The sequence below is a fragment of the Falco punctatus genome (assembly GCF_963210335.1).
Source record: "Falco punctatus genome assembly, chromosome: 3".
NCBI lineage: Eukaryota > Metazoa > Chordata > Aves > Falconiformes > Falconidae > Falco > Falco punctatus.
Window position 1 is genome coordinate 31,208,670 of NC_137582.1, and position 27,876 is coordinate 31,236,545.

Sequence of the window (27,876 nt, forward strand, 5' to 3'; positions counted from 1 at the left end):
CTTCCTCCATCGCCAGCCTACGGCTGCCGCCCGCCGCCGGGGCCGGGGCACCCCGCCGCTCTCTCCGGGGCGACGCCGCCCCGCCCGCGCTCCTGCCGCTGCCGCCCGCCTCCCGTCGGCCCCGGGGGCGGGAGCGCTCTCGCATAACAGGGCGAGCGGCGCGCAGCGGCCCCTCGCTTCCTGCCGCCCCGCCGTCGCTCCCGCCGTTGGGCGCCTTCTCCGGCGGAACGGTGGTGGCAGAGCGGGGGGCCGGCCGGAGCGCGGTGGCGGCGTACCACGGCGCTTCCGGCCGGCGGGGCTAGGGGGAGGTGCCCCCAGCAGCCGGACCGGGCCCCAGCCCGCTCGGGGGGCGCAGAGCTCCTGTCAGCCCGCCGCGCCTCGCAGCCCGCAAAAGCAACATCGGGCGGGTAGTGAGGTGCAGTTCCCTGCCGCGCCCGCCCGCCGAGCCGGCTCCGGAGGGACCGTGCCCCCTCAGAGGGACCCACCCGGGCCGTGAGGCCCTAATCAGAGCATCTGCCGTGGGTGCCCCTCGCTTGGCACCCCTGCTGCCCTCTGAAGAGCCTCCCTCCCTGGGAGGGGAGGTCTGCCTTCGCACGGCATCATCCGGAGAGTCCCAGCTCGATGATCATGTACGAAACTCGGGGCCAGCTGCAAGGGCCCAGTGAAGTGGTTGGTTGAGCCTTGACGCACACCTGCTTTAGGCTACTTTTTTGCATCATGGTGGACTACTGGAGCACGGTACCAGCACCCCACTGGCATAGAGGCTATACAAATGCAGGAAAAAAAGAACACCCCCAGCCCCAACGAAGTTACAGGCTGCTTTTGGGAATGTGGGCTGTGTTCGGGTAAAGGGAGGCCAGTGAAAAAGCATAAGGAAGAGATGAAACATCCTTAAGCAGTGGAATAGGTGAACATTTCAGCATGTTGGCAACCTAATGATTATCGTGGTTATTGTCAGCACCCTGGCAAAAAAAGGGTTTGGAGGGATGGGGTAATCTTGTGAATGTGAGCTGGGAATGCCTTCAGAACGTAAAGGATGGCATGGAAAGGTGTTCTCTGTAACCGTAAAAAAAGAGCAGGGGAAGCTGCTTTGTTCGCTGATGGATGTGATTAGACATAGTAGCTAAGTTAGGAGGACAGGACTGGTGATGGAGGATCTTTAAAGTTCTGTGCTTTATGCTTGAAATCACAATGGAGAGGGGCTCAAGAAAGAGATGCAGAGAATGGGATGACATCACTATGATACATTGTTTATGGCAGTAGCTCTTACAGGTGCCCCTAGTCAAGACCTTGCCATTTTGGTGAGTCTGTGAAGCACAGCATTTGGTTGCACCAATCCTCAAGTAGCAATGCTGCTAGAAAGAGCATATTTCACCCTATAGCAGTCGCACCTTGGATTTTTGGTGGTGAAAGTCCTGAGTTCCGACCATGAGAATTAGCTGAGCTGATTATATACATGGAGCCAGGTTCATTGCAATATGACAAACCTCTCGTTTTGTTTGTAGCTATGGCAACATGAGCTGTTTCTATGCTGCATATGGGATGCCAAGCTGGGGCAAAGGCTGGTGCCCTCCCTGACCACTGCCTGGGGACACACCTCAGGGAGTCCCACTAAGAAGGAGTCTTGCTGACACTGATTGCATTTGCCTCTGCAGACATCTGAATGCTTGATTCTTGAGTTGGGATTGTTGGGGACGGAAGTTCTCACCCTCCCATACCCGAAAGCTGCTTGCAGGTCTCTGGTGGGCTGAGGGCTCAGGGCTGAGTGGGCTGCTTGGACCACAGAGGGAATTTGTGATTTGGGGGTTGGCTACAGCCCTGAGGAGGACCTCCGAGCCTTGCCCAAACTCGCTGTGCAGAGAGAAGATTGAGACTGCTGGTGCAGGAGCCAGCCCATGGGGAAGGGTGCTCCCAAGCAGTATGTTTTCCATAGAGCACCATGTGGTTCCCAGTTTCTTGCTACAACTGTAGGGGATGGAGTGAGCACAGGCACCACCTTAAGTTGGCAGGCAGCCATTCAACAGACCACAGCTGTACTACAGGCTAGCCTTCCACGTGGGATTTACCTCCACTCATCATCAGATGGTCAGGGTGAGTTCTTTAGTAGGTGGCGCATAAGGACCTGTGCATTAGAGGTATGCTGAGAAGCTCCACAGTCTGTAGGACTGTGGTCTTGGCAGAAGTAGTCTAGCAAAAGCTGGAGGGCTGGAGCAAGATCAGATGCTTAGCTAAATCAGCTTAGATTTTTCTCTGTCTTAGGTCAGACCTGTAGTGTCAAAAGTTGGGGATCTCTAATAATCTCCACATGTATGTGGAGATGCACTGAGGTTCACTACCAGGGCACAGACGTTGTTCTCAGTGCAAGTGTTCTGGACTAAATTCTGCCACCCTTTGAGGGAGCCTTGCTTTGAACATGAACTGGCAGATTAGGATTGTAATCTCTGGGGGAAGGATGGTATCGACCAAATACTGGAAGATTGCTGAAGACACTTGGGTATTTGCTAGCTAATGGTTTAAAAATAATTAGAGTGAAATAACAGAGTGGCCATGATCTGTTCTGTCTGTGTCTCATTGCATGTATGTGTGTGGGGAGTTCCCCAGGCATGGGCTGCCAAGGGCCGTGCTGCCTGGACTCAGTTTTGGGTCAGGAGGCTGTGACCCTCGCAGCTCTCAGCAGCTGACCCTGTCCTGCTGCAGGACTGCATCACTGAACAGAGCAGCTGGGCTTATTTAAACCTCTCATAAGTAAACCATCAGAGGAGATATCAAAGAGGCTTGTGGGAATCGCCCCCCTGGGGACTGCATGTCTTCTGACATGTCTTCTGATGTGCAGTTGGGCCAATGGCCGATCAACTGCTGGAAAACTGATTTGGTTACTGTCTAAAACCAATTTGTGTATCCTATTGGAGCGTAAAATGAGATTTATAAGTTTCCTGGATTTTTTAATAAAATCTAAAATACTTCTGCAGTTTTTGATTTATTGGATAGTTAAAAGTTGCTCATGTTTTTAATGATCCATAAATTATCCATTGCATTTTTAATGTAATTGGTTTTGATCTGGTTTATTTTTTTCATAACTTGATTCTGTTGTAAGTTACTGGAATAAACAAAAATAATCATTGCCATCAAACCAACAATAATAATTTTAAATATTTGTGCTCAGACCATCAATACATGGATGAGAATAAAAAAAAAGATTTCTCAGTTATGCTCTATTTTTTTTTCTTAAGTCTTCTTTGTACCTGCTGTTTCATACTGTATCTTGTTACATATCTTGTGCAACTCCAGTTTTCTACGGATGCTCCAGCACGTGGGTCATCCCACACCCTGAATTCAGTAGAACTATAAATGTACATCAGTTTATTTACATACAGAACTGTACAGATAGCAGAGAATTGAAAAATTCAGCCTGCTTACTCAGTTTTCATTTTTTTCCAAGGTCTTCTATAGAAAAATTGCACATTTGAAGGTGAGAGAACCGAAAGTAGTCTTTTATGCAAGTTTCTTTCTCCCAGAATGAATATGCTGAAATAATTTTTAGAGTAATGTTGAAAATGTTATTACTGCTGTGCTTCAATCTTCCAAAATGCTTCCTGTAGCTAATATGGTATGAAAGTTATTTAATTTGACAGCTTATTATGTTCTCTAAACATTGTGCTGTAATATATTACAATGAACAAATACAGGGATGTTGTGTTCTTTTTCCAGGCTTTCTCTGTACAAACATGCATCATGTGTCTGCATGATGGCATTCGTTCTCTATTTACATATTCTTTCTAAGCCCTACAGATATAACTTTCCTTTCTGTTTACAAGTCTGCAATACTGATACTTTCTAGTTTTAACAGTTTTTCTTTGAGAGATGTTGGGAGGCAAAGAGACACAGATGTACCTTAGTGTAGAGCATTAATACTGGGCATATTTGTCACTAAAGAATATGTACTTGTTCATTTTGTAAACAAATCAAGTTGTAGTTTTTGTATGTTAAAGATCCCATGCCTAAAAATCTTTGTAAAGTTTAGCTTCAACAATCAGGTAAATGACTGCAGATATTTCAGCTATTCTCCTAATTTCAGCCCTTTGTGGGGTTAATTTTCTGGCTTCTTACTTGCGATTCTGGATTATCAGTATCCCAAGGTTTTGCTTATTTTGATTATTTCAGACCCTTCCCTCCCCAAAGTTGTGTAAGTTTTACCAGGATGTAAAAAATGTTGCCTACATAAGTGTTCCTGGGACCAAAATTTTGCACTGTGCTCTCCCACTTGATATGGGGAATGCAAGGAAATAAGTGGGGGGATGTTGTAAGGTAATGACAATATGGAAGCATTAATTAAAACTGGACCTAAGAAGGCAAAAACTTAAACTACACAAACCATATAGAACCTTTGGGATTTTTCCAGCTATTAAACTCTCTTCCTACTTTATCTCAGCACAGCTTCCAGGGCTTTTGACTGCTTCGGCTCCTGCCTGCCTTGCCCAGGATGTAAGTGAGTCAGGTTCTATTGTCACCTGCTTCATTGTAAAACTTGGTTAATATCCATTAAATCAATGGGACTGATTTAGATCTGTGCACTGAAACTGTGTTGGGGACATGGAAACATGCTTTGTCTCTGTTCTCTCTTTGCTTCAATCCTCTGGTGGTAAACCCATGTTTTGATTTCTACTGTGGCCTTTGTAATTTTTTTTATCCTCCACCCCAAAATGGAAGATGCCACTGATGTGACTACCACAGCCATCTTCCTCTTATCTTCTACCCTGCCTCTTGTATTTACTATGCCTTCAATAATGCATTTTCCAATATTGTCTTTGAAGCAGCATGAGATCCTGCAGGTTCATTTTCTTCTTCCCATCACTCCTGGTGCTTCCCTGTAATCTAGAACTAACTCGTAAGTCAGGCTGTGTTTAGATTTATGTGATGCTGTGCAGCCTCTCATCCTGTCCGCTTTCTCTTCTATTTCCCTCTAACAATCCCACCATCTTCTCTATCCCTTTGTTGTACCACCTTAAATAATTCCTCGCCCTTTGTGTTTTCACCCTCCAAAAATGCATTGATCCTTATCACAATTGCCTTTATCTGACCTGTAATTTTCTGTATTAGTTTCTCACTTTTCATCTTCATAAGACCAAGCCATGTCAGCTGGCTAATTGCTGTATTGATGTTCCAGCCCAAGTGCCTATGGAGCACTATGACAGTAATAAAGTCATGGTAAAAGGACTACAGGAGAAAAATGTTGATATTTATTTGTTTGTTTGTTTAAACACACACACATACACACATACCCCCTTAGTGATGTGACTTGTTTTCTGTACAGCTTCCCACTTTCTACTCTTGCTCTAGTTCTTTTTTGTGCTGTAGACAACGTTCCCCAGGGCCAGAGCCTGACCCTTGTATTTGTAAAATATGCAGCTTATTATGTGCCCGGCCAGAAATTTCTGTAAGGGAGCGTAACTGGCCGACAGCAGCCTTGCCCTGTGCTTGGCTCTGCCTCTGCTCTATGAGGAGGCCTAATGCTCTGCCTTTGCCTCTGATCTTTCCAGCACTTCTTTTTCTCCCTGAGCTGTCTCTTTGACTTTTATCCAAGGATAAAGCCCTTTGAGGTGGATGACTCACAGCTCAGCACTTCCTTTGACTCACACTTTGCCACCTAGGACATTAGTTAGCTCTTACTAAACTGCAATTTGTTTTTTTTATTGCTTATGACATCATCCCTTGCAGCTCACATCTCCGATTTCACTATCACTTCTGCTGGGTCAGAGCTATGCTTGTTTTTCTACAGTTGGTCAAAGCTGTATTTCCACCTTTTTCCCTCCTCTTGGGTTTAATAGCCTTTGTTTTTTTGGAGCCGGAAGGCTTTCTTGTCCCTGGAGCCCAGCTTTTGGGGCTGTGTTGCTGAGGCAGAAGGTGCTGCTCCCCACTGCAGCCTGTCCTGACACGGAAAGGTAGCCTGGCCTATTGCCTCCCGGTGCAGCATCCTTGCCATTAATCTTGGCTGCTTGGCCGTGAGCAGCACAGCGTCCCCGGCTCCCAGACCTGTCCCCAGCGACACTTGCGCGATGACAGTGCAGTGAGTGGCATCGCACAGGTGCTGATGATGAGGGCTTAGCAAACACTTCAGCCAGTGCAAAACAAGCACTAGAATCCAGGTCAGTTCCCAGGCATTGTGTTGTCCCTGCAGGGCAGGGCTAGCATGACTGGAAGTCACTGAAGCCCCGACCCTGGCACTGACATCAGCAAGAATGACTGATCACATCCAGGAAATTGCTCTTGGGGTATCGTGCTGGCCCTTTCTTATACAAATATTTTCCAGAGAAATGGTGCAATGCAATCTTTGCTGTATTTGTGCCTTAGTGTCTTACTAAATGCACTACTTGGGCACACCTCCCCATCCCAACATTGGACTGTCACCCTTAGCCCTGTGTTCAGCTCCAGCTGTGTTACTGCTGGCCAAAGGAAGGGTAATGTCACTGCTTTTGGTGGGTTTCCAACTTGAAGCAGGAAGGAGTTTGGCCTGATGCTGGAAGATTATTAATGAGGAATACAACTCACAGCCCTAACACAAAGCAGACCACTAGATACCTTCTTAAGAGTTACATCCAGGGTTATTAAAACATCTTGGACTGAAACAGCCCTCTGCAGCTGGTGCTGCTTTTCAGTGGAGTGAGTAGAAACAGACTCCAACACGAGCAAAACGCGCTCCGACCAGGCAGATTAGCTATTGCCAAGCTGCTGAACTGTTTGTTGTCTGCTGGGATTTCCTAGACAGCAGGAAAAGAAGTGGATGGGACTATATGCCACTCTTAATGTAGAGTGCAATTTTCATCTGGGATGTGGATTCTTGACTCTCAGGCAACCCTGAAGATCTTAGCTGTAATTTTCCAAGGAGCAAACGTAAGCCAGGCAGTTTGTTATGGAGAGGTGTGATTCCTCTAGGAAGGGCAGTTTTGTTCCCTGAGCTTTTCTTGACTCCTGGCTGGTATTGCCAGGCTTTGACTTCATTCCCAGAACAGATTCTCCCCAAGCCTGGAGTTGTCTGAGTTAAACAGGCACATTTGAAATTATTACTTTTACTGGCACCTATGTCGCTCTATATAACTGCTTTTATGAGACATGGGGCATTATGAAAAACACATGGAACAAATAGACCTAACACGTAAGCAGGACACACATTGCTGTATAATTACGCATAGCTATACAGTTACATAAGTGCTTTTCTTGGGGAATCACCAGTGACGGCAGCAAGCTTTGCCTGTCATGTTTGGGCTCGTTAAAGCACTGATTCATCATACTTTGAATACTGTGTTTCCTTCTTGTTCCGCAGTAAATGGATTACTGCCTGCAATTTCAATAGTAATTAATGAAGATGAGAGATTGATCCAGTGATAAAATTGGGTTGTCTGAAGAAGAGGAATGATTTAACCCACATGTCAAAACTCACGACTTTACTAGAATATCACTAGCCCGTTTGCAGACTGACTCTTCCTCTTCCTGACAGAGGCATTTCTACCAGCTGGGGTAACAAATCTAAGCATATCAGGCATGATTTGGTTCTTTTGTTCCTCCTCTATCTGAAGTCTCCCCATCCTTGTCTTCATGCCACTTGCCTTGGACTCATTTTTGCAGTTACCTAATTCTTCTCAAACTGTCCCACCATCTGATATGCATCAAGTTGGTCAAACCTTGGGCACAGAAAGCAGCACTGCTGCATTGTTGCAACGCTTGCCACAGTCAAATTTGTGCTCTGCTTCCAGTGAAGGTCATCATATACCACTTCTGGTATGCCCGATAGCTTGCTTAGCTCATTCAGCTAGCTCTGGATGAAACCGTACTGCTTAGAGAGGGGAATCTAAGGAAGCACTACCATGGGAGAGAGCAGCTGGCTAGGCAGGGATCTCAGCTTATTCCATTCAAATGGAAACTCTCAAGGAGATGCCCACGCTGATTATTTAAAACACAATGTGATCCCCAGAGGAAGGGTACTATATTAGCGCAAGATACTTATTATTAGTGGTATTATTACCAGTGTTATAGTGACTGTTATTCTAATACCTCATTGCAATGCTTATGCAAGAAGCAAATACATATTGGCAGGTGGAGAGAGGGAAAGCAAGCTATGGATTTGCTTCAAGCAAAAAGCATCTAAACTTGGCATTTGATATGACTACAATCATCTCAAAACAAAAGCAGATTCTTTGCTTCCTTGTAAATCTTTCTGGGCGTTTTTGAGTTGATGATGCAAGTGCTTTCTGCCCAAGTAAAACGGTCTGGATGGTAGGTGGATGAGAGATCTATCATTAATGAGCAATTTATGAAGAGATTAATTTATGGAAAGTTCAGATGAGCAAACATTCAACATGTTGGTGCATATTGCTAGTGAAAGAGCCAAATGTTTATATGGTTTCTACAATGGGAGAATCTGGGGAAGCAAGGCTTTGTGGCTGAGCTTGGCTGGCCGCGCTACATTTTCCTGTATACATCATGTTAGAGTCATTTGTTAAATATCCTTCCCAGCTTTAAGTAACTCTGACCTTACAGGTGAAGAGTTTGGTCCTGCCCTAGGAATTGCAAAGAGAATTATGTTTGTTGACAGAGGCAGATAATACCTTCCTCTTCAGTGATTCAGGCTGTCAACGGCAACGACTTGGACAGGAATTGACAGGAAAATTAGGCTTAGTCCTTGAAATCGTCATTTTTGCCAGAGACGCGAAGGAACGAAACACAAAGATATAGAGGGAGAAACCTGGATTCCCTCCTCAAAGAAAGTTTACTTGAATTGCTTTGTCATGGACTAGCTCATTTCATTCACATAAAACAATATGGGTAGTCTCAAGAGAGACTACAAAATCCATCCCATTGACATCAAGGACCCTGAGAAGCAGCAATCACATAACCCTTCCCTGGAATATACTTCAGGAGAGTATAATTAATTGCTGTAAGGGCCCAAAGTGACTTCACTGAATTCAAATAGTCGCACAAATATCACTGAAACTTCTCTGGTGAGCTTTGTAAACAGGATTTGACTATAAATTAAAACCAAGCGTAGATGGTGAGTATTCAAAATGTCAGTTAATTTTATCGTGAAACAACTTCTTATATGCTAGAGTTTAAATTTCCATTAGTTCAAATAATGGACTTTTTTTTTTTTTTTGGTTCATGTCTTCCAGATGTGCAGGGTTGCAAGTCAATAGCCAGTCCCCTGCAATAAATTTTCATTTAGATACTTTATGGCCAGGGCAAAGAGTATGTATATAAATGGGGAGAAAACTGATAGATTGCTAGAAAACGAGTGTGCCTGTCTTTCCTTAGAAAGGTTAATGGAAGTATTGGCCTGAGGGTATTACATTTGCTTGTGGAGTTTTCTTCCTTCCTCCTCCTCACCCCTGTTTTTGCAGTTGGCATTTGGAGAAGTAGCGAACTAAATCCAAGCTAATGCATATGTCACGTAACTCTGCTGAACTGAATGGAGGGGCGAGAGGCTTATGAGACCAGTCCTGGGAGATTCTGGCTAGCATTTGTGCCAGCAGTAGGGAGCAGTGGAGGGAGTTCAGGGTCTTATGAGAGCAGAGTCTAAATTAAGGCTGGCTCTGGCATGCGCGGTGGCAGGAAAATGCAATTTGATAGAGACATTGGGGCTCCAAGGTGAGCAAATGCCACCTACACCACTGCCAGCAGGCTCCTGTTTCTTGGAAATGTTATGGCAACATGTTGCAACCTAGATATTTGTTGTACTTTTCAGTTTGCTTTGTCATGTTGAGCAGTAGCTTTTACTCTGGAACAAAAACATACTAATACGTGGTAATGTAATCATATTAATGTGAATGCACGTTTTCAGTGACTGGAAAGAAGTGGGCAGCATTCTGGCAAGCACTCTTGTGGTTTCCAGGCTTGATTGCAGTGAGCAGTTCCCACCCTAAACACTGAATTTCTATCGTCACAAAGAAAGGATTCTCAGTAAATACAAAACTGTTAAGTGTACCAGTAACACATCGTATTTTTTCTATGGGATTAAATATATAGAAATTGTCAGGACTTATCACTTGCTGGCCAGGGTCAAAGGTAAATAAGCCAAGAAAGCAAATTCAGACAGAAAAAAAAAATCCTTGCTTCTACAACACTGGCCAATGAACATTTCTTGCCCTGTGAAATCTTCAGTGATGAGGTGGATATTTTCCCTCAATGGACCCTGAGAACAGACACGTGTCAGAAGGCTTATTTATAGCTCATATGTACATGAGGTGCTGCTCTCCTGTTAGCCAGCACTCTGCTGCTCTCGTTTGACCTTATCCCTAGAAGGCTGAAACTTTATTATGGTAATGAATCTTTGTTTCTCCTTCCCTGCACCTGGGGGATTTAAACGTGCTTGTGCTAAGATGCCGTCTCCTTGCTCGGCAATATATAACCTAGGATACATGCAAGTTGATTTCACATGGGAATTAAAAGAGGATGGAAGAGATTTGTCACAAGACATCTGCAACCTCTGTTACATCAGCTTTTGGGATCACAGCCTATCAGCCAAGATAAAGACTCACCCCATGAAATAGGTCGTTAGCACTGATAAACAAGGCTTCAAGAGGGCTTGAGGGTCGGGCTAGTAGCCTGAAATACTGAAGTCATTTGGGATGCTGAATTAATGTATTTACCCACAAACAGGTTCAGGGTGGAGAAGGGCAGGGCAGCCTTCCCCACCTAGCAAACACCGTGCCCCATCTGATGCCAACAGTTGTGGGAGAACCTTGACCTTCTTTGAATCCTCGTTAACCCTCAAATTGTCACTAAAATGTTATTAATTTGATTGCTGCAGAATTCAGTCAGTCTTGGGCTCTTCTCTTTTTCATTCCCAATAGTGCTGGCCTTCAGTTTTATAATGATTCATTGATTTAATGGCTCTTGTCATACCTGTTCTGATGCCCTGTGGCAGTCATCACCAAATGTGTTTCCCATGGAAGCTCTGCTCTGAAGGGCAGCGGACCCCTTCACTTCTAAACTGCTTTATAAATGTGGGTCATTTGAAGTGAGACACATTAATTTAGAGCTTGGATTAAATGCTTTTCATCAGCACTCCTGGCGGAATCAGTTTTCTTCTTTGGTTATGTTTCCTCCTTTTCCTCCAGGCCCAAACAGTTCAGTGCTGTGTAACCCCGGGAAAACCAGGAAACCAGAGCTACTGGGAGAGGGGGTGGGATCCCTCTCACCTATGCTGAGCCATCTGGATGCCTGGCATGCCGCTCCAGCTGTCATCCCAGCTCCAGCTGAGCTCATGGACAGAGAGGGACATGCCCGAGCAGCACAACCGCAGGGCTGAGAAACAGAAAAAGGCTTAACACCAACCAGCACAGACTGAGGTTATAGATACATAAGGTGAACAGAGGAGAAAAAGATTTTTTCGATGTGGATTTTCTTCATAAGGAAATCCAACAAAACTTCTGTGAACATCTCAGTAGTTTATTTTTAAGATATTAGTTATTTTTCACTATGACATACTTTTAATTTAATATGGAAGGTAAATAAATGTAAATTTGTACAATTTTAATATAGTTTTTCTTTTCTTTAAGCTAGTATTTGTTTCATTTGAAACTCTTCTTTCATTTTTTTCCCAGAAAACTTCTTCTTTTTTGTATTTTCAACTAAAAAGAAGGTGAATCACAACTTTACCAACAAACCTCAGAACGACTTCCCAGGAAAGCAAACAGTTAAATCCGTATGACTTCCTTTGCTTCTCAAACATTTTCAGTAAGCAGAGGCCAATGCTTCCACCTCCACCTGTGGCACCCTTCATGCATTATTAACTCTCTTCTTTTCAAAACACAGCACTGCACATTTACCATATGTAAACACAGTCTCATTTTTACTTACTCCACATAGTACTGCAGTTAAAGAGCTTTTAAAGTGCATGTATATTGAACGTAGTTTCTCAGAAAATTTAGTTTATGTTTAAAAATCTAGACCAAACCTAGAATTTTTTAGTGTAGATTATCTGCAACAATCATTATTTGCTGTGTGACCTCTGAGTTTATTTACTTGTGTAACACAATAAAACCCACCCACAAATTAGTCTTTGCAGTGGTTCTGCTTCCTGTGACTTCTAAAGCTTTATATTTGTTTCATGTTTTGTTTTTAACTTGCATTCCAGAAGTCACGTGCCTGGGGAAGAATCTCACTTATCATTCTGGTCTGCTTTGTTTTGGTGTGTTTTTTTAAAAAAAAGCAAATTCCCAACTTTCATGATTAGATAGAAACTTGGAAAGACTCATAACTATGAAGGCAAAATGTATACCCAAAATATACATACCTCTCTTCTACGTTAATCCCCTGATGTGAGGTTTCTTAGTGCATGGGAGGCTCCATGCTATGCTGTAATCTATGAAACCCATACTGCCACACGAGTAAGCAAAAAACCAACAATCACAGTGAGGATTTAGGGTAGAGGTGGCAGGTTGCTTTTTACGAAGGCTGTGAGGTTAACTGTGGAAAAGGGAAAGGATACAGAAGTCAAGAAGCAGAACTGATGAAAAGAACAGGGGCTGGACCAAGGCTCCTTATTTTCCTTCGGCAGCATGCTTCAGCAGTTGGTAACTAACAGTAATGCAGGGCCCACCTAGGCTTTGTGGAGAAGGATGCTCGGGGCTTGCCAGCGGGTGATGTACTGACCAGTACGAGTGCAGGGTTGTCCCATGCATGCTCCTGCCTCGCTCCAGGAAAGGTACTAGAAAAGCACAAGCATCCCATTGTGCACCGAAGGGGTGTTTAAATCCTCTGATCACATCTGAAGCATCAGTAGCTGCTTTGTTATTGGAAAGAAGAAAATGAAAACAATAACATTCAAGCTGTAAATTAAAAGCCCACTGCAGATGTAGATTTCATGAGCAAAGTTATTAAGAGCATTACTATGCATATTAGAAGTAATTAAAAACAAGCAAACAGGAAGAATGCCAGGCAAGAACACGCAGGTTGGAGGAGAATTCTCCGCTCAATTACACAAGTGCAAATGAATATCTTGTAAATAAATCCACCATCATTTCCATGGGTGAAGTTACAGTCACGCTGTTTATAAGCAGCTTAACCATAAGCGCTGGAAACCAAAACAACAGCGTACCATTTACAGTAACAAGAAGACAAAAATTAAATGGAAAAGAAAACCAACTTGTCTGTCTGTTCTCAGTGGTGCCCTGGAAATGAGGTTATCCTCTCTGAGGATGCTGATAATTGGCTGAAGGCTTTGCAAGGCTGGGACCGGTCTGATTTTTTCTGAGTAATGTCATAACTGGTCGGTTGCTTGAAGATATGTGTCTGAGAAGCCTTTGCTGATACTGTTACTGGCTTTTAAAACGTTGTTTACAGTTATAGTCGCTCATACTATTTCATTGATTAACTTATTCCCTTTTAAGTATGCATAGTGGTCCCTATTTTCTCTACATAAATTCTTTATTTGTGAGTGTTCTGCAAATAATTCATAGAAAAATTCCTCATTTCATGTAATGTTTAGAAATTCTTTATTCCTTGTGTTTTATAGTTAAGGTGTAAAATGCATCATTGCACTCATTCCTGAACAGAAAATGAAAAGCTTTTAAAACCAGATATAATCAACAACAATGCTCTTTTGATTAATATAAGTAAAGGGTTTAGAAGTACTTTCAAGAAGTATTTTCAAGAAGTATTTTAATATCTGAAAGCTGTCCGACTAGTCAAATAAAAGATGACTCATAGGTCCCACTAGGAAAAAAAATATCCATCTTGCTTGCCCAAATGCCAGCCAATCTTTTAATCCTCTTCAGATTAGTTTACTACTGTGAAATTGGTACTTCAAGGTGCTGCGATACCTGCCAGAGCAAATAAGTTACTAACCAAGCCAGGCTCAACAGAGCTGCTGCATTCCATCTGGTGCCACAGGGAGCCTCGGCTGGTCTACACTGACGGGACAAGTTAAGGCCAGGTGAAATGCCAAGCTCCTTAGCTCATCTGCTGCAGGGAACAGGTCTGCAGTGTGCCCGCTCAAGTCTTGCTAAGGGAATAAATCCAACGTGCCTGTCTTACTAGGTCAGAGAGACTCTGCAGCGCCTCGATAAGCAGTGTGCTGCGATATCGTGTGTATCACAGAAGCCAAAAGCACGATTAGGTTGCAAAGACAAAACTGGAAAGTTAAGAAATGCCAGAATTAAGGACGCTTACTTAAGTGACATGTCTCCTGGTGGCAAATGGTTTATGATACAACCTTTAGCCACATGATCGCCCACTGGTGCCTTCCCCTCCTGCAGTGCCCAGGATGAGGAGTTTGTTTACTCTGTATTGAGTGTGCCCAGCCCATGTTTACCGTACACTTCAAACCCTGCTTTGAAAACAGAGCTATTTATTCTTACGTGGGATTTTTCCATATGATTATGTTGCTGGAGTAGCTCTCAAAACCAGAAGATGTGCAGGGAGTCCCCACCATTTCCCATCTGCGGATGTTTGAGCTGGCAATTGCAATAACACGCCTGAGGGGGAGGAGGGTGGGGGCTTCACCTGTGCAGGGGAGGGGGCAAAACAAGCCAAGGGCAATTCCCTCGGGCGTTATTGCAGTGAAGCCCACCCAACTCACCAGCAAAATTCAAAGCCTCCAGTACAGACACTCCATTTCCATCCACAATTCCTTGTCCTGGTGTAAACCTCCTCTCCCTCCTTCCTGCAGTTTATCCCATCTATATCCTATAAATCAAGCCTTAAATTTCCCACCGCTCTGCATTCATGTCAGGCGACGTTTTCTTCACGGCTGCCTTCACAGATTGCATTAGGGATGTAAAATCACCATTTCCCCTTAGTTCTGGTATCTAGGCCTCACCAGACTGACAGCAATTCCCACCTGTAACTGCAGGTAGAGTCATGGCCACCTTGGGCTGGAGCACACCCCAGGAAGTCACAAGTGATGCACTAGCATCTCAACCGGGTACCTGCCGATTTATTTTTCTCCCATAGAACATAATTTGTCAGATTTCCCTAATTTTCCTGTGAAATTGCAAAAGGTAGATCACTGACGAGAAATAATGCTGCCATGACAGAGTTTTGAGTATAGAGAAATTAGTCTTCCTCAAAGAAAAAGTCACCAGTATCTTATTTTAACACAGGCAAAATGATGCCTTTTCCTGTAGCCTCACAGGTGGACAAAGCTGCACTGATCTGCCTGAAATTTTCCACAGTAATTCAACAGGAGACAGAGATTTGGAATGAGAAATTTCCATTCAAGTTTGACAAAATCATAAGCAACAGAAAACAAGGCTCCTAATAGGACATGCTGGAGACCTTAATAACACATGCTCAGCAGCTCTGCTTATAATAAGCTGTGGGAATTGATGATGCTCATTTTAAAATGATTTTCACATTTACGTTTCGATGGGACTCATTGGTCAGACACTCTGTGCAGGGCAGATAAAGCAAATAGTGTTGCTAAGTCATCGACAGTCCTGCAGGTGTATTTCAGACAAAACTGCCTTTGCATTTAAGAGGATGATGGAGTCTGCCCCCATCACAGCTGCAGATTTGGAGTATGTAGGTCTGTTCTGCACAACCGTTTTAGTGCCTCACTCAGAACAGCCCCCTGGTGCTGTCCCATGTGTGACACACGCCTGTGCTCCATACTTGCCCTTTCAGCGATCAGTCCCCACATGATGTATAGGCTTACTCTGCAGGCTTGGGCATTTTCATGGTGCTGGCCAGTAAGGTGCTGGTTAGGAAGCCCCAGCAGCACAGCTGGAGTGACTGATGCGCATTTTCAGTTGCCTGGCTGGGCAAACCCAGGCTTCTCTTCAGTTTTTAGAAGAGGGTTGTAAACTATTAGGAAGTGACCTCAGCTGACGAGTATATCATGTTCTTTCGTTCCATTCACTTACAGCATTTACAACATCTCCCCATTATCGTTTAGACTTTTACAACTCTTAATGACCCTTTTATCAGAGCAGCAATAACCAATAAATCCCCTTTGACATTTATTGCCCTGTATTTAATACATAAAAGCCCAATTTATAACATCTTATGAATGCTGAAGATTATTTTTCAAACTGCTAGTACCGTAAAACTTCTGTGAATATCACTACAAAAATAAACGCCCCGATAAAGGCTCTGTTTCTGTAGGTCACTCTGCATCATCCCTAAATGAAATTCACCCACAACCTGCAATAAACTCTGTGGACTGGATGCTGTATGGCAGAGAGAAACCAGAAGGCCAAAACGCCTTCCCCGTGGGGAGGTGTCCCATCCTGTGCCTGTCTCTCACCAGGATCAGTTTTGTCCTTAACTGCCAGGAGGGGTTTCAGGCATGGGCACATTCAGCAGGAGCTCTGGGGACAAGCAGACACAGGTTTCGTTGCCAGCAGCCATCACAGACAGTGCAGGTAGGGCTTGTCCACCTGACATGGTCCACTCAGAAGTCAGGTAGCTGAAATCAGTTTGCTGGGCTTTTTCTGAAAGTGGTGGAAAGGAACAGGCACCACCAGGAGAGGCTTCATTCCACCCTACACAAGGTGTTCCAGGAGGGACACCTCTGAGGTGTACAGTCCCAGCTGCCCTCCTCCCTTTGACACAGGTGGAGCTATGTTCCTGGCTGACAACGCTCACCTAACTTCAAAACAGCTAAAATTAGATGCCACAAATCTCTATGCCTTCGTTTGCCATGATGACAACATAACTTTGAAGTTATCTCTCTGTTATTACAGGCAGAGACCAGACTCCAAAGGTACCTTGTTTACTCACTGTTGTAATTTTTGTCCAACACTCAGTAATGCCCTGCACTCGCTGTAGGACATTTAACGAATTACCATCAGTACAATTTGAAAGTGTGCCTTGTCTTGATTTATCAGCAGGTACAATACACGCAGCCACGGGCCCCTGCAGAAAGGAGCAGGATCTCTGCTCCCCCCTTGCTGAAACCCTCTCCCGCACTTCCGAACCCCGGCAATCAGAACGCAGCAGATTAGTCCTTAGGAATCGTTTCAAACTGAACTGTTAATGAAGGCAACCCAAGGATACTATGTGTTCCTGGCAATGGTTTCAGTTTTGCTAACTCTATTTCTAGATGCCAGACTTGGGCTTGATTCAAAGCCCAGTGCCAGGAAGACTTGACGTCAGCGGATTTTGGACAAGCCGGTAGATATTTCTATGTGGTGAATGCAATGCTGTATAAAGACACCCAAGCTAGGTCCAAGTGAGCTACTGCCAGGGCTGGAGGTCTGTATTGCTGTTCTGGTGAGACGCTGTATCCCAGCTAATTAGCCTTGATGAGAAACGCCTATTCTGACCTGGGCAGAGAGCTCAGCTAAGGCAGCGGCTTTCCTCCCGATGTGGGCTAGCCCAAGCATCTCTGTGCCATGTGAAGACAATTTATGTATTGGTGCAGCGGGGTCTGCGCTGAACAGAGCAGACGTGCTCAGCTCATCTTGTTTCCCATCTTCTCAGCTGCCCATTCATTGCCCTGCCCAGGTCTATTGCCAGGTCTTCTCACTACCCACTCTCTCATTTTTCTTCTGGCTCCTGCTGACCCTCTTCTCCTCTGCAGAACTATAAACCCAACAGCTCCCTAAAGAACTTTTCATTAATACAATTTATTAGTTAAATCATTCCTCTGACCTATTTCCCGTCCAACTAGCATGTCTCTCCATCCACTCAATATAATTGGTGCAGCGCCTGAACTCCGCTGCTGGGGTTTAAATGGCCTGACATATATCACTGAGTCACAGGATATTAAGAGAAAGGTGAGAGGATTATTGGCACGCTGCCACAGGGATCAGGTGGGATTTCTTGTCCAACCACTGAAACATGCATTGTATAAAGAGGGTTTGCACAGGCTTGGTTTAGTCCTTGCCTAAAGCTTGTCTGCTTGAAAGCAACGTGAAGGTTTCACTGAAGGACTGGGGGCTTGGCCGTGTAATGAAACCCTCCTTGTGTACATAGTCCCGTTGATTTTTGGGAAGGGATGGTCTGCGCGAGGCTCTGTGGGATGGGGCTGGCCAGGAGAGCTGTGCCAACTTGCTGTCTCTGGAGCTGGAGTCACATCAATGCTCTGGTACTGCCTGGCCATGCTGGCCCATCGTAAGAGCCGGCACAGGCAGCCTGGCCTCACCTGCCAGCCTGCACGCGGCTCCAGGTGTTCTTATCGCTGTGATTTCTTCTTTTGCATCGTGGTTCTCTCCCCACTGATCCTCTTGTTTCTAAGTTTAAGGAAATATTAAACACCGGGCTGCAGGTTTTCACAAACAACTGAATTCGTTGCATATTCTTCTTCCTCTTTTTAATTATAAAACCTGAAAGGGTGCAAACCACAGACACCATTTTTGCCAAGAGACATCCATTCTGCCTTTTTGTTCTTTTTCCCGGGAAAAAAGCCTGCCGACATCATCTGCCTCGTTCAGGATCTTTGCAATTGGCTCCCATCGGTTTGGGGCTCCTCCTTCCCTCCCCTCATCTTCCCTTGTCCCCCACCCCATACCGAGGGGTAACCAGGGAAACCGGGAACCATGGCAACCCAAAGCAGCATAATTTGTCTCTGAGGAAAAAAATATAAGCATGCAAAATCCTTTAATGTTTATACCGGGCAACTGGGTCCCAATCTCTTTTCCCTCCTCTTTGGAGCAAGGAAGCGATGGCCCTGCCTGCTCTTTGCTGGGGCTGCTGGTGCCGCAAGCCCCAGGTGATGCTCACCTCTTGTCACTCGCTTCGCCCAGCCAAAGTCCCCAGCTCCTTGTGCCCCTGCAAAGCCCATTGTGGCCGCAGGGCTTCAGTTTCCATCAGCACGGTGGTCCTGTCCCATCAAGAGCAATGAGACACACTGGGACAGCTCCCCTTGCAGCATCTTGCTCCCTGTAATTAGCATGGGAACTTGGTTGCCCCATCACTGAGTGCTCCTTAGTTTTGAATGCATTTCTCTAACAGGACATAGGGAAGTGCTTTTATTGCCAACCAGAGACCGAGAGCTTGGGCACAGAAGTTTTAGGATCCAGTTTTCAAAGGATGAGCGAGCTGGGTGCTTCTCTGTAGCTCTGGACATCTCTTCCTTGTCATAAAATGAGTCTGCAATGGAGGAGAGATTGCCTAGTACCACCGAGGCATTCACCCCCAGGTTCCAAACACTCCGGATGAGGGACAAGGCTTTCTCCCTGTCTGCCAAGACTGAGGACACTAAGTCCAGAACACAGAATATGTAGTTTTATTACTATTTACTATAAACTAATGACGGCATTGGAGCAGTGCTATCATCACTGCTCCTCCAAAAAGTGGGAAGGGAGGGCAGCTGGGGAGGGAAGAACATGATGGCCCCCTTCTCTCTCTCCCCCACCATGACACTTTCTGTTTTCCCCCAAAACGGGGAACGGGGTGGCACTACCCCACTGCCGCGCAGTGCCCATCAGCAGGGTTGTGCATGGGGAGAGAAGGTGAGGGCTCTGTCACCCTTCGTGCAGCGGCATCGCCCTGGGGCTAAGCTCTTGGGGCTCAGCCCCTGCTCCTTGTTCCCTCGCCCCACAGCCAGGCCAGTCTCCTTGGGGGTTGATAGTAAGATCTCATCCCCTCAGAAACCCCACAGCTACTCCTTCTCCAAAGGGATACTGCAAATGCTGTTCTTGGTGGAGTACAGGAGGGTTTTGGTATCAGCTGTGGAAGCATCAGGCAGCATTGCCCAGCACCGCTCGGAGGCCAAGTCAGCAAAGAAATAACTAACAGGTTTTGCTACTCTAAAGGAATGCAAGAGACAAACTGCTTCACTTCTAGCTTATTTCCAAAATAGAACACTTGACTATAAATTGCCTTCTTTAGCAGAAGAACGATGACAGTAGTAATAAATTGTACACATTTATTTTTGAGTTTGCAGATGGGTGAATGTCGAGCGATAGTTGGGAAGAAAACAAACAAACCCTGGCAAGCAGCTATTTTTACAGGATAGTTTTGTGCTGAAATTTGTATAAGTTGGCAACAGAGTCACCATGAGACCTTTTATCCAGATAAGACCATGCCAAAATCTTCAGGAAACATCTTGCACGTTTAATTTTTTATTTACAAAAATAGGGGCAGGGAGGGGAATGAAGGCTCGGGGGAATGTTTGCAGTCGTACAGTGCCTGCTCTGTAAGGCACCAAATACTTTTTATTCTGTGGATGTAAATGGGACTTTTTCCAAACCTGCCACTTACTGGGTTCAAATCTGGGGTAGCTCCAAGTCAGGCCTTGCACCGGATTTGCTTGCAGGAGGGAGATGTCACCAGCCAGCGTAAGGCAAGTTCACAAACCTTAAGGACCAGTCTGGGATTTCTCACCTTTAAGATCAATAAGCCTGCTGAGAGGAGACTGGCCCTCTAGTCTCTCCAAGCACAGTCATTTTAAAGGGACAATTCAAAAACGCTGCCAGTCATGTTGTCCCTGCCTCCTGCCTCCCTGCCAGCACCCAAACAAGGGCTGTTCATGAGAAGCATTGAGCCAAAAGGATGTCTGCTGCCTCTGTGACTGCAGCTCCAGGCCCATTCCTCTGGGAAGTCACTTCTTTATCAATGTTTGCTGTTTATGTTTAATGTCTAGGAAATGTCTGGACTTTCTTATAGCTTTGTGCTATGTCATGAAAGTGTTGTTGTGTGCATGCATGCATGTGTCCATCCCTAAAATCTGTCCATGAAGAAAACATTTTAGAATTAAATGCTGGCTCATAAAGTATTTTATGCTAAAGAAAAAATCTAGAGCCCTCGATGCTGCCCCAGTTAGTTTCTGATTAATAAGACACGTCAAAATTCTTTTTATTAGAGTATTCTGATGAAATCTGTTATTTGGTCTGCCTGCAGAGGGGAGGAAAGGGTTACCTGCTCTGCAAGAACGGAAATCTAAGACGGGAGCCTTATAACTGGCTCTGTGATGTGAACATTAGATAGTAATGTCTCAAAACTAAACTATTTAAGCAGATCCAGTTTCTATGTTAAATTTACTTTGGCATGTTTGTAACCAAAGGGACAGCTGTTTCCTGAACAGCTTTTCTTAACATTTATAAGGATTAACTGGTTTTGTGTTGAGATTATTGAGATCATCTTGATGCATTTATTTTATTTTGATTTGTTGTCTTGTTTTCTTTGTAATGTTAATAACTTAGCTTTAGAAGCATCTTTTCCTTGATTTTGCTCCCTTTGTTTAAAATCAGTTTCTTTTAGTAATAGGGGCAGAGGGGGGATCAGAAATTGATGCCAGTTGGCCATCTGAAAGCTTGACCACTTCCTCCAATTTGCCCACAGTTTCCTCTCTAAAGATTAATAGCAAATTCCACAATTTTCACGCACATGTGCAGTTGCAAGTAGCTCACCAGTGTTCCCAATGGAATATGTTGCAAGTTCGAGCACTGAGGGGAATTTTCAAAACAGTATGTGAGTAGTGCACAGTAAGTCTTCTGAGAGTTTCAGAGGGTGTTTGCAGGGGTCACACCTGGGCCTAAGCAACGGGATGGTCCCTGCTGAAGAGCTCTCAAAGGACCCCACATGCTCACCCAAAAGCTTGTGCCTTATTTACATTCAAGGCATGGCTACACCATGAGGTTCAAATTAAATCCCTGAGGCATCAGTCACTAATTAGGTTCTGTGCTCATTGCATACCCATGGACCCAGTCTAGGCAGATGAAAGACGTATTCCAAACACTCCGGAGAATGAGGGAGAGAGAACTGAGAGAACAAAAGTTGGGTAAGGCAGGAAGAAGAAACATCATTTTTCAGGTCCAGGATGGGGAGGGGTCAGGAACCCTGAGGGAGGAAAAAAGGCTGTCTGAAATGATCAGTAACCACTAACCAACACCATAACCCTGTCCAGAATGAAGGGCCATAGAGATGAGGTGAAGAAAAAGAGGAGGATAAGACAAAGTGCCTTAGGAGGTGCCCATGTGCTCCACCAAGAAGCCAAAGAGGGTCCCACTTGAGCTTGGTGCTAGGGAGTCTTGCAGTACGGCTCCCTCCTAGACGTGGTTCACATGCAAGGCACTGAGGTAGCACTCATCCCGTCTCTTTCTTCTCAGGACGAGAAGACTCCTTTGACAACCTGACTTCCAGCCTTCACAACAGATCTTCAGGGGAAGCTTCACAGCTCTAGCAGAATGACAGCAAGAGATCATTTCATTTTGTGACACAGGACTCATCTGCCTCTGATGGACTTGTGTTTTAGCCTAATATGCATCCTCCTAAGTACCTTTGCTTGTTTTCTTCAGGATGTCTGAACTTCTTCCTTTGAGGCTCCATTTCCCTTACAATCTCCTAATTCCATTATAAAATATATCTAATCATTCCTTAGGCTGCTGATACCACTTGCAACCAGCGATAATGTATCTGCATTATGGATCTAGCTACAACTGGCTGGGATACATCTGGCTGTCCATTAGCCAGCGTGAGTAATCATTGGCTGGGTGTTTCTGCCAGGGTGTTTCCCATCCAGAGGGCTCAAGTGCACGCTCCCAGTGAAGAGGAGGAGGAGGAATTAATCCCCCGATGAGAGGTTTGGTGCTGGAACTGGAAGGCGTGAGAAACGATAAGACATTGGTTGGGTCTCTGAGTCAGCGGCAGACGCACCCTCGCCACGCTGCCGACCAGCCTATTCATTCTCCCGCTTGTTTGTTCCCTGACTTATCTCCTTGGCTCATCCCAAACCCAGCTGATACCAGAGATAGGCAAACTACACACCACAGCCCCTTTGCCAGCCTGTGGTGCACCTTCTGCTGCCCTAACTCTCACATTGGGAACAACAACACAGCAATTAACTTTTCTTTGCAAAATTGGAAGAAAAAGCTGAAAACATTGGGCGTCTAATGAGGAGAGGGGATTCTGGAGAGGAAAAGTGAGTTATGAGAGCTCCTGGGAGAGGAAGAGCATTCTTTAAAAGAGATATTTGCCTTTGATGCACGTCCACTAAAAATGTGTCACGCCGGCCCCAGTCCCATGTTTCAGTGATGGTGATGTGCTCACCATGAGTGAGGCAGTAACCTCTGTACCAGCAAGGGCATCATATGCAATACAGTCTTTCAGCTCTCTCTGGATGTGACAGGGTTCTGTAAATGCTTACTTTTTTTGTTTTGTTTTCATATCAGGTTGACATTTCACAGTTCCATTAGAGCAAAAGGACCAGCATGGTGCCCACAAGGCACCTCAGTCCTGGAGGTCTGTGAGCATGAGCACTGCTTCCAGTTCCCACTCCTTGCTGGAACTGAGCTCAGCCATTCAGACCCAAAATAGTCTCCTAAGCTCTTCTGCAGCAATTGCTTTTAAAGTAATGTGCTGTGAGGTAGGTGCAGCTGTAGTGGGCACAGATGTATAAAGGAACTTGAGGAAGGGTGCAGAACACTTCCGTCTTCTTCCCTGGGATCATGTAGCCGCAAACAGTCATGGACAGCTTTGAAAAATGAGTTTCCCTCTTTCCCTGAATTTGCAAGAGGAAAACAAGAGACACACTGTGTACTGCTGGTTGAGATTAACACCGGGATCTCACAGATCTCACCTTCCAGCACATGCTGCGGGAATCCAGTCAGGTCCAGGGAGGCTGCAAATGGAGATCGCATGGGCTTTGTCGGGGCTTGACAGCAGATGGAGGTGGGGATGGGGTTGATCCAGGTTTGATGGGCATGAGGGAGCTGGACCTGGGATAGAAATGTCCTACGGCTGACGGGTAGTAGGAGAATAGGATCTGTGGATCTGTGATCCTGCACAGGAAATCAGGATGCGCCATGGGAAAGTGGGGTTAGGGGATTGAGATATTAGTGATCAGGGTGGAAAGCAAAAACATAGTAAAGGAGGGCGAGTTGGACAGCGTGGGTATACCTCCCCCTGTGTGCACACACACACTAGCTTGCAAAGAGATCACCAGAATCTTTTGCTCTGCGGGACCCTGAGCTTTCCTTAGCACCTTGGCCTGAGGAACCCTGGTACAGTGGTACCTCCCATGGACCCACAGGCTCTCCTGGAAAGAGTGTCTGCGCTGTGGTCACCTAGCTGTGACAAAGCCAGGGAAGAACTGATGTGCTCCAGGATGCTGTCTCAGTGGGGAAGTCAGGCCATTTGCAGGCTGGTGGGACCTGCCTCATGGTCACTGGCCCTGCCCCACACTCACCTGCTGGTGTCACATGCACACCCCCGACAGCAAAATGCCTAATGTTAATAGCACCTCATTCCAAACAATGCTAATCCCAAATAATGCCTTGCAGTCTCTACTTTCTAAAATAAACCCAGTATCTCAGCCTTGTGCTGCCTCCAGCCCTCACCTGGGGTAGAGTCATGTACAAATGCCAAGACTTCTTCTCTCTGATGGTCTCTTCTGCCTTCAGACAGGTACGAGGGCTGAGTCTGTTCTCCAGGAGGGTCACAGGCTCTGCTGGAGTGAGCTGCAGAGGTGCATCATTCCCTAAATAAAAAGGATTACAGCTCTGGGCTACAGATGTGGATTATATCTACTCTGCCTGTTCAATGTCCAGGTTAGTCTGGTGGCTCCATGTAAATTCAGCAGCTCCAGGCTGTCGTTCTCAGTGCAGTGTTCCTGCCTGCTTTGTGAAGTCCCAGTAGCCTGTGCTGATCTCCAAAATGGCATCCCAGTGCTTGCAAGACTTTACTGGTGACCGAGGTGTTTGTTCAGCAGCACTTGCCCTCAGAAACAAGGAGGCCTGAGCCTGCCACAGCAGCCCTCCCTCCTCTAATTAGCAGCCCCCAGTGTTTTACACCAGGCATAGCATGAACGTCAATCTGTTCCTTCTAGTCTTCGTTTTTGTTGCCTGGGGACAAATGCCCACAAGTCTCCTTTCGTGTTTCAGTTTTGACACGGACACCCTCAGCAGCGCTGGTGTGAGGCAGGTCCCCTTTCCTGCCGCTCTGGCGGCTGTGGGGCTGATACGGAGTGCGTGTGAAACGCCCAGCCTGGGAGTATGTGCTGCTGCTATCGCCCCTTTGGAAAATGAAGCTGAGAGACTCATGGAGAAAGGTACTCGCTTTCATTCTTGCCCCCCACTGCTGCTCTTGGAGGCTGAGGCATCCATCAGAGTTGGATCAGCGGCAGGCGGCACAGCTGGAAGCCTGCAGGCTTTCCTGCTTACCAACTCATAAGCATGGGTGCAGGCTTTTGTGTCACAGGCTCTGCCTGGGCTGGCAGAAGCTGGTGCTGGCTGGGCACAAGTGAAATTTCAACTTCACCTGCTGTCTGAAGGTCTGCTTCATGCTTTGTGGCTTCTAAAAATGAAGGGAAATCTCTTGTTCAATGTCATGCCTGCTGCAGTCAATGGAGGTTGAAGATTCCTCACTAACAACCTCTGGAAGGGTATTGTTAGGTGTGTGATCCTGGACCCTTGACTTTACCTTTAGTTTTTGTTTTTGTTTTTTTTTTACTTCCTTACCTTTCCACCCATATTAGAAAGCCCGTATGTTTCCACTCACTCTACAGCTGAAGGGACACAGGAATTCCTACAGAAAAATATCCAGGACACTATTTAAATAGGCAGCTGTATCATGTAGATCATTAGCTTTCCTATGTTGCAAATGTTGCATTTTGAATTGTATGGTGTACGTTGTGGATATGTCTTGCATCGAGTCTGGGATAGGCCTGTGCTTGTCATAGGTGGCAAGATACAATCACACTGGACCAGATTTACTTCTCCCAATTCCTCAGCAGGGTTGGATTTGTTTGTGAAAGCAGTACATTTGCACACTATTCCCAAATACAGGGTTATCTGACCTAAAGCCAGAAAAGAAGTAGTTGTCACTATGATTGCTAAAGTTCAATCTCAGTCTTTGTTTATAATGAGGTGGAAAGAGAAGCACTTAGATGGTCGTAGCCCACCCTATTCCTTATCGCCTGCTTGGCTGTATTGGTAAATTAACGAGATGGATCCAAGTTATCCTATGGCCTAGTGTGAAGAAGGAACATGCACAGCTCCAAATCTGGATTCCAATCTGTTTGCAGATGACAAGTTTATGTACTAAAATGACATACTAAACCCTTGTACTCAAACAGTCCTTCCACTTGGATGTTCAAAGTCCTAGTCCAGACTGAAGCTAAGTGCTGGGGCACTGAGCAGCACTGCGGTATTTCCAGAAGATGCTCAAGGAAGCTTCCTCCAGAGCCTGAACCTGCCAGGTGCCAGAAGGTTCTGGGAGCTGCATCTGTTTGGCCAGCTCTTGGTATGACCCCCCTGCTTGGTGGGATTAATTAGGCCTTTAATGGCTACAGAAAGGCTTTGGAAATAAAGGTTTGTATGTACATAGTACATTTCATCCCAAAGGACCCTAAATCACACTGTACAAACTTTACATAAACAACAGAACTGAAATGCAGCCGTGTCAGGAATGGAGGGTGGCAGCCAGCTGGCATACATTAGCAGGACAAAAATAAGAGAAGTGACTATTTTTGGCCAAGGACACCAGGGCAAACCCCTCTATTGCGAAAGTGTCTTCAAAACTTCAAAGTGCAGTTTTACTCTAAACAGTGATTGTGGATAAACAGATATTTTGTAGTCAATTGACTTGTTCCCAGGCACATCTGGGGAATTCACTCACTGAAATAAGGGTTCACTACATTCTGTGCCTGCTAAGGCTGCAGAACTTCCTCACACAAGACAGCATATTTCTGCTCCAACTCCAGCCACATTTGCAGACTTGTCAGCCTTCCTTATGCAGCCCTTGCTGCTGAGGGTGGGAGACCCAGAAAAAGCTACTCTGGCTTTCGCCACTGATCTTATCCTGAGCTGGCACATCTGGAAATGCACATTTTCAGTTGTCAGCTGGGAAAATCTGTGAATTGATTAGAAAGACAAATTTCCATCATGCCTGTCAAGGTAACTTTTCAGAATATGGCTGACCCTTAAATGTCAGTATGGAGTGGCCAGGACATTTGCAGGTCTTGCCCCAAAGCCCCTCACAGAAGAGGCTGTGCAGCATCTCTTGGGTCCCTTAGGGCTATACAAACACTTTGCAACACTGAAAGGCACAGTTCCTCACAGCAATGTCACTGAAGAAATGCACAGTATTTTTACAGGCACATATTTACTTTGGGGCCAGGGGGATATCTATACTTACAGAGCGCATCACATCTCAGACAACTGAATAACCCTTCAGGATTAGGTGCCCCGTGGCAGCCAGTGGCTCCCTGTGGGCCTTCTTCCGTATGTCCACATTGTGTTGCAGCTTGTCCGCAGCAGCTGGATCCTTGCATGTAAGCCACACCTTGCTCCAGCACCCACACTCCCAAGCCATCCTATCACACTGTCACACCACTTAAATGCTACTGGAGCACTCCTTGGCATGATTTTGGCTCCAGACTACAGTCCAGCGCAGTTTGGGGGATATGAACAACACAGGGACCATTCCCCACGAGGCAGGATGGATGAGGAGAACCTAGCCATGCCATCTGTCCTTAGCGCCAAGGAAGAAGCCCCCAGCCAGTTGATTTGTTAACTTACCTATGGCCCTTGAGAGCAGAGCACCCCTTTGGTAGCACACTGCACATTGGATGGACAAGGAAGAAGTTGGCCAGGAACCAGGTGTCTTTCAAGGAGCCTTCCATGCTGGGACATGACTCTGCTGGACCTCAATTTGACATAATTTGGGGCTGCAGCCATCCTCCCTGTCTCCTACCCCCGGCACCAGCACTGGCACCAGTGCAACCACACGGTGCCTTGGTAAGGGAGCTGGTTTATCTGAAGACTCATCATTTTTTTCCCCATGGTGTTAGCTTTCAGCCAGCTCAGCTCCCTGCACTGGCTTCCTGCCAGCCCTGGGTGTGCAAGGCTGGTACAGATATGGCCAGAGAGGAGGATGAATCCCATGGCAGGCCCGTTTTAGGTTGGTTTATGCTACTATGGAATAACCCTACGTTACAATCTCCCTTTCTACAAACGTGGGGTGCAAGGGGGAGCCTGCCTGCCTCAGAGCCACTCC

General features: G+C 45.8%; 1 protein-coding gene across 6 annotated transcripts in view; it reads right to left on the reverse strand.

Annotated features, from left to right (window-relative positions):
- The window catches only part of DPY19L4 (dpy-19 like 4), a 73,038-nt gene that overhangs the window by 31,579 nt on the left and 13,583 nt on the right, over window positions 1-27,876 (reverse strand). For 5 of the 6 annotated variants that reach the window (XM_080379555.1, XM_080379552.1, XM_080379551.1 and 2 more), the window contains exon 1: window positions 1-27,876. This exon is cut by the window's right edge. In XM_080379555.1, coding sequence (XP_080235681.1) covers window positions 1-145 — 145 coding nt within the window. In that variant the 5' untranslated portion in view covers window positions 146-27,876. The other variant, XM_080379553.1, reaches the window with a different exon arrangement.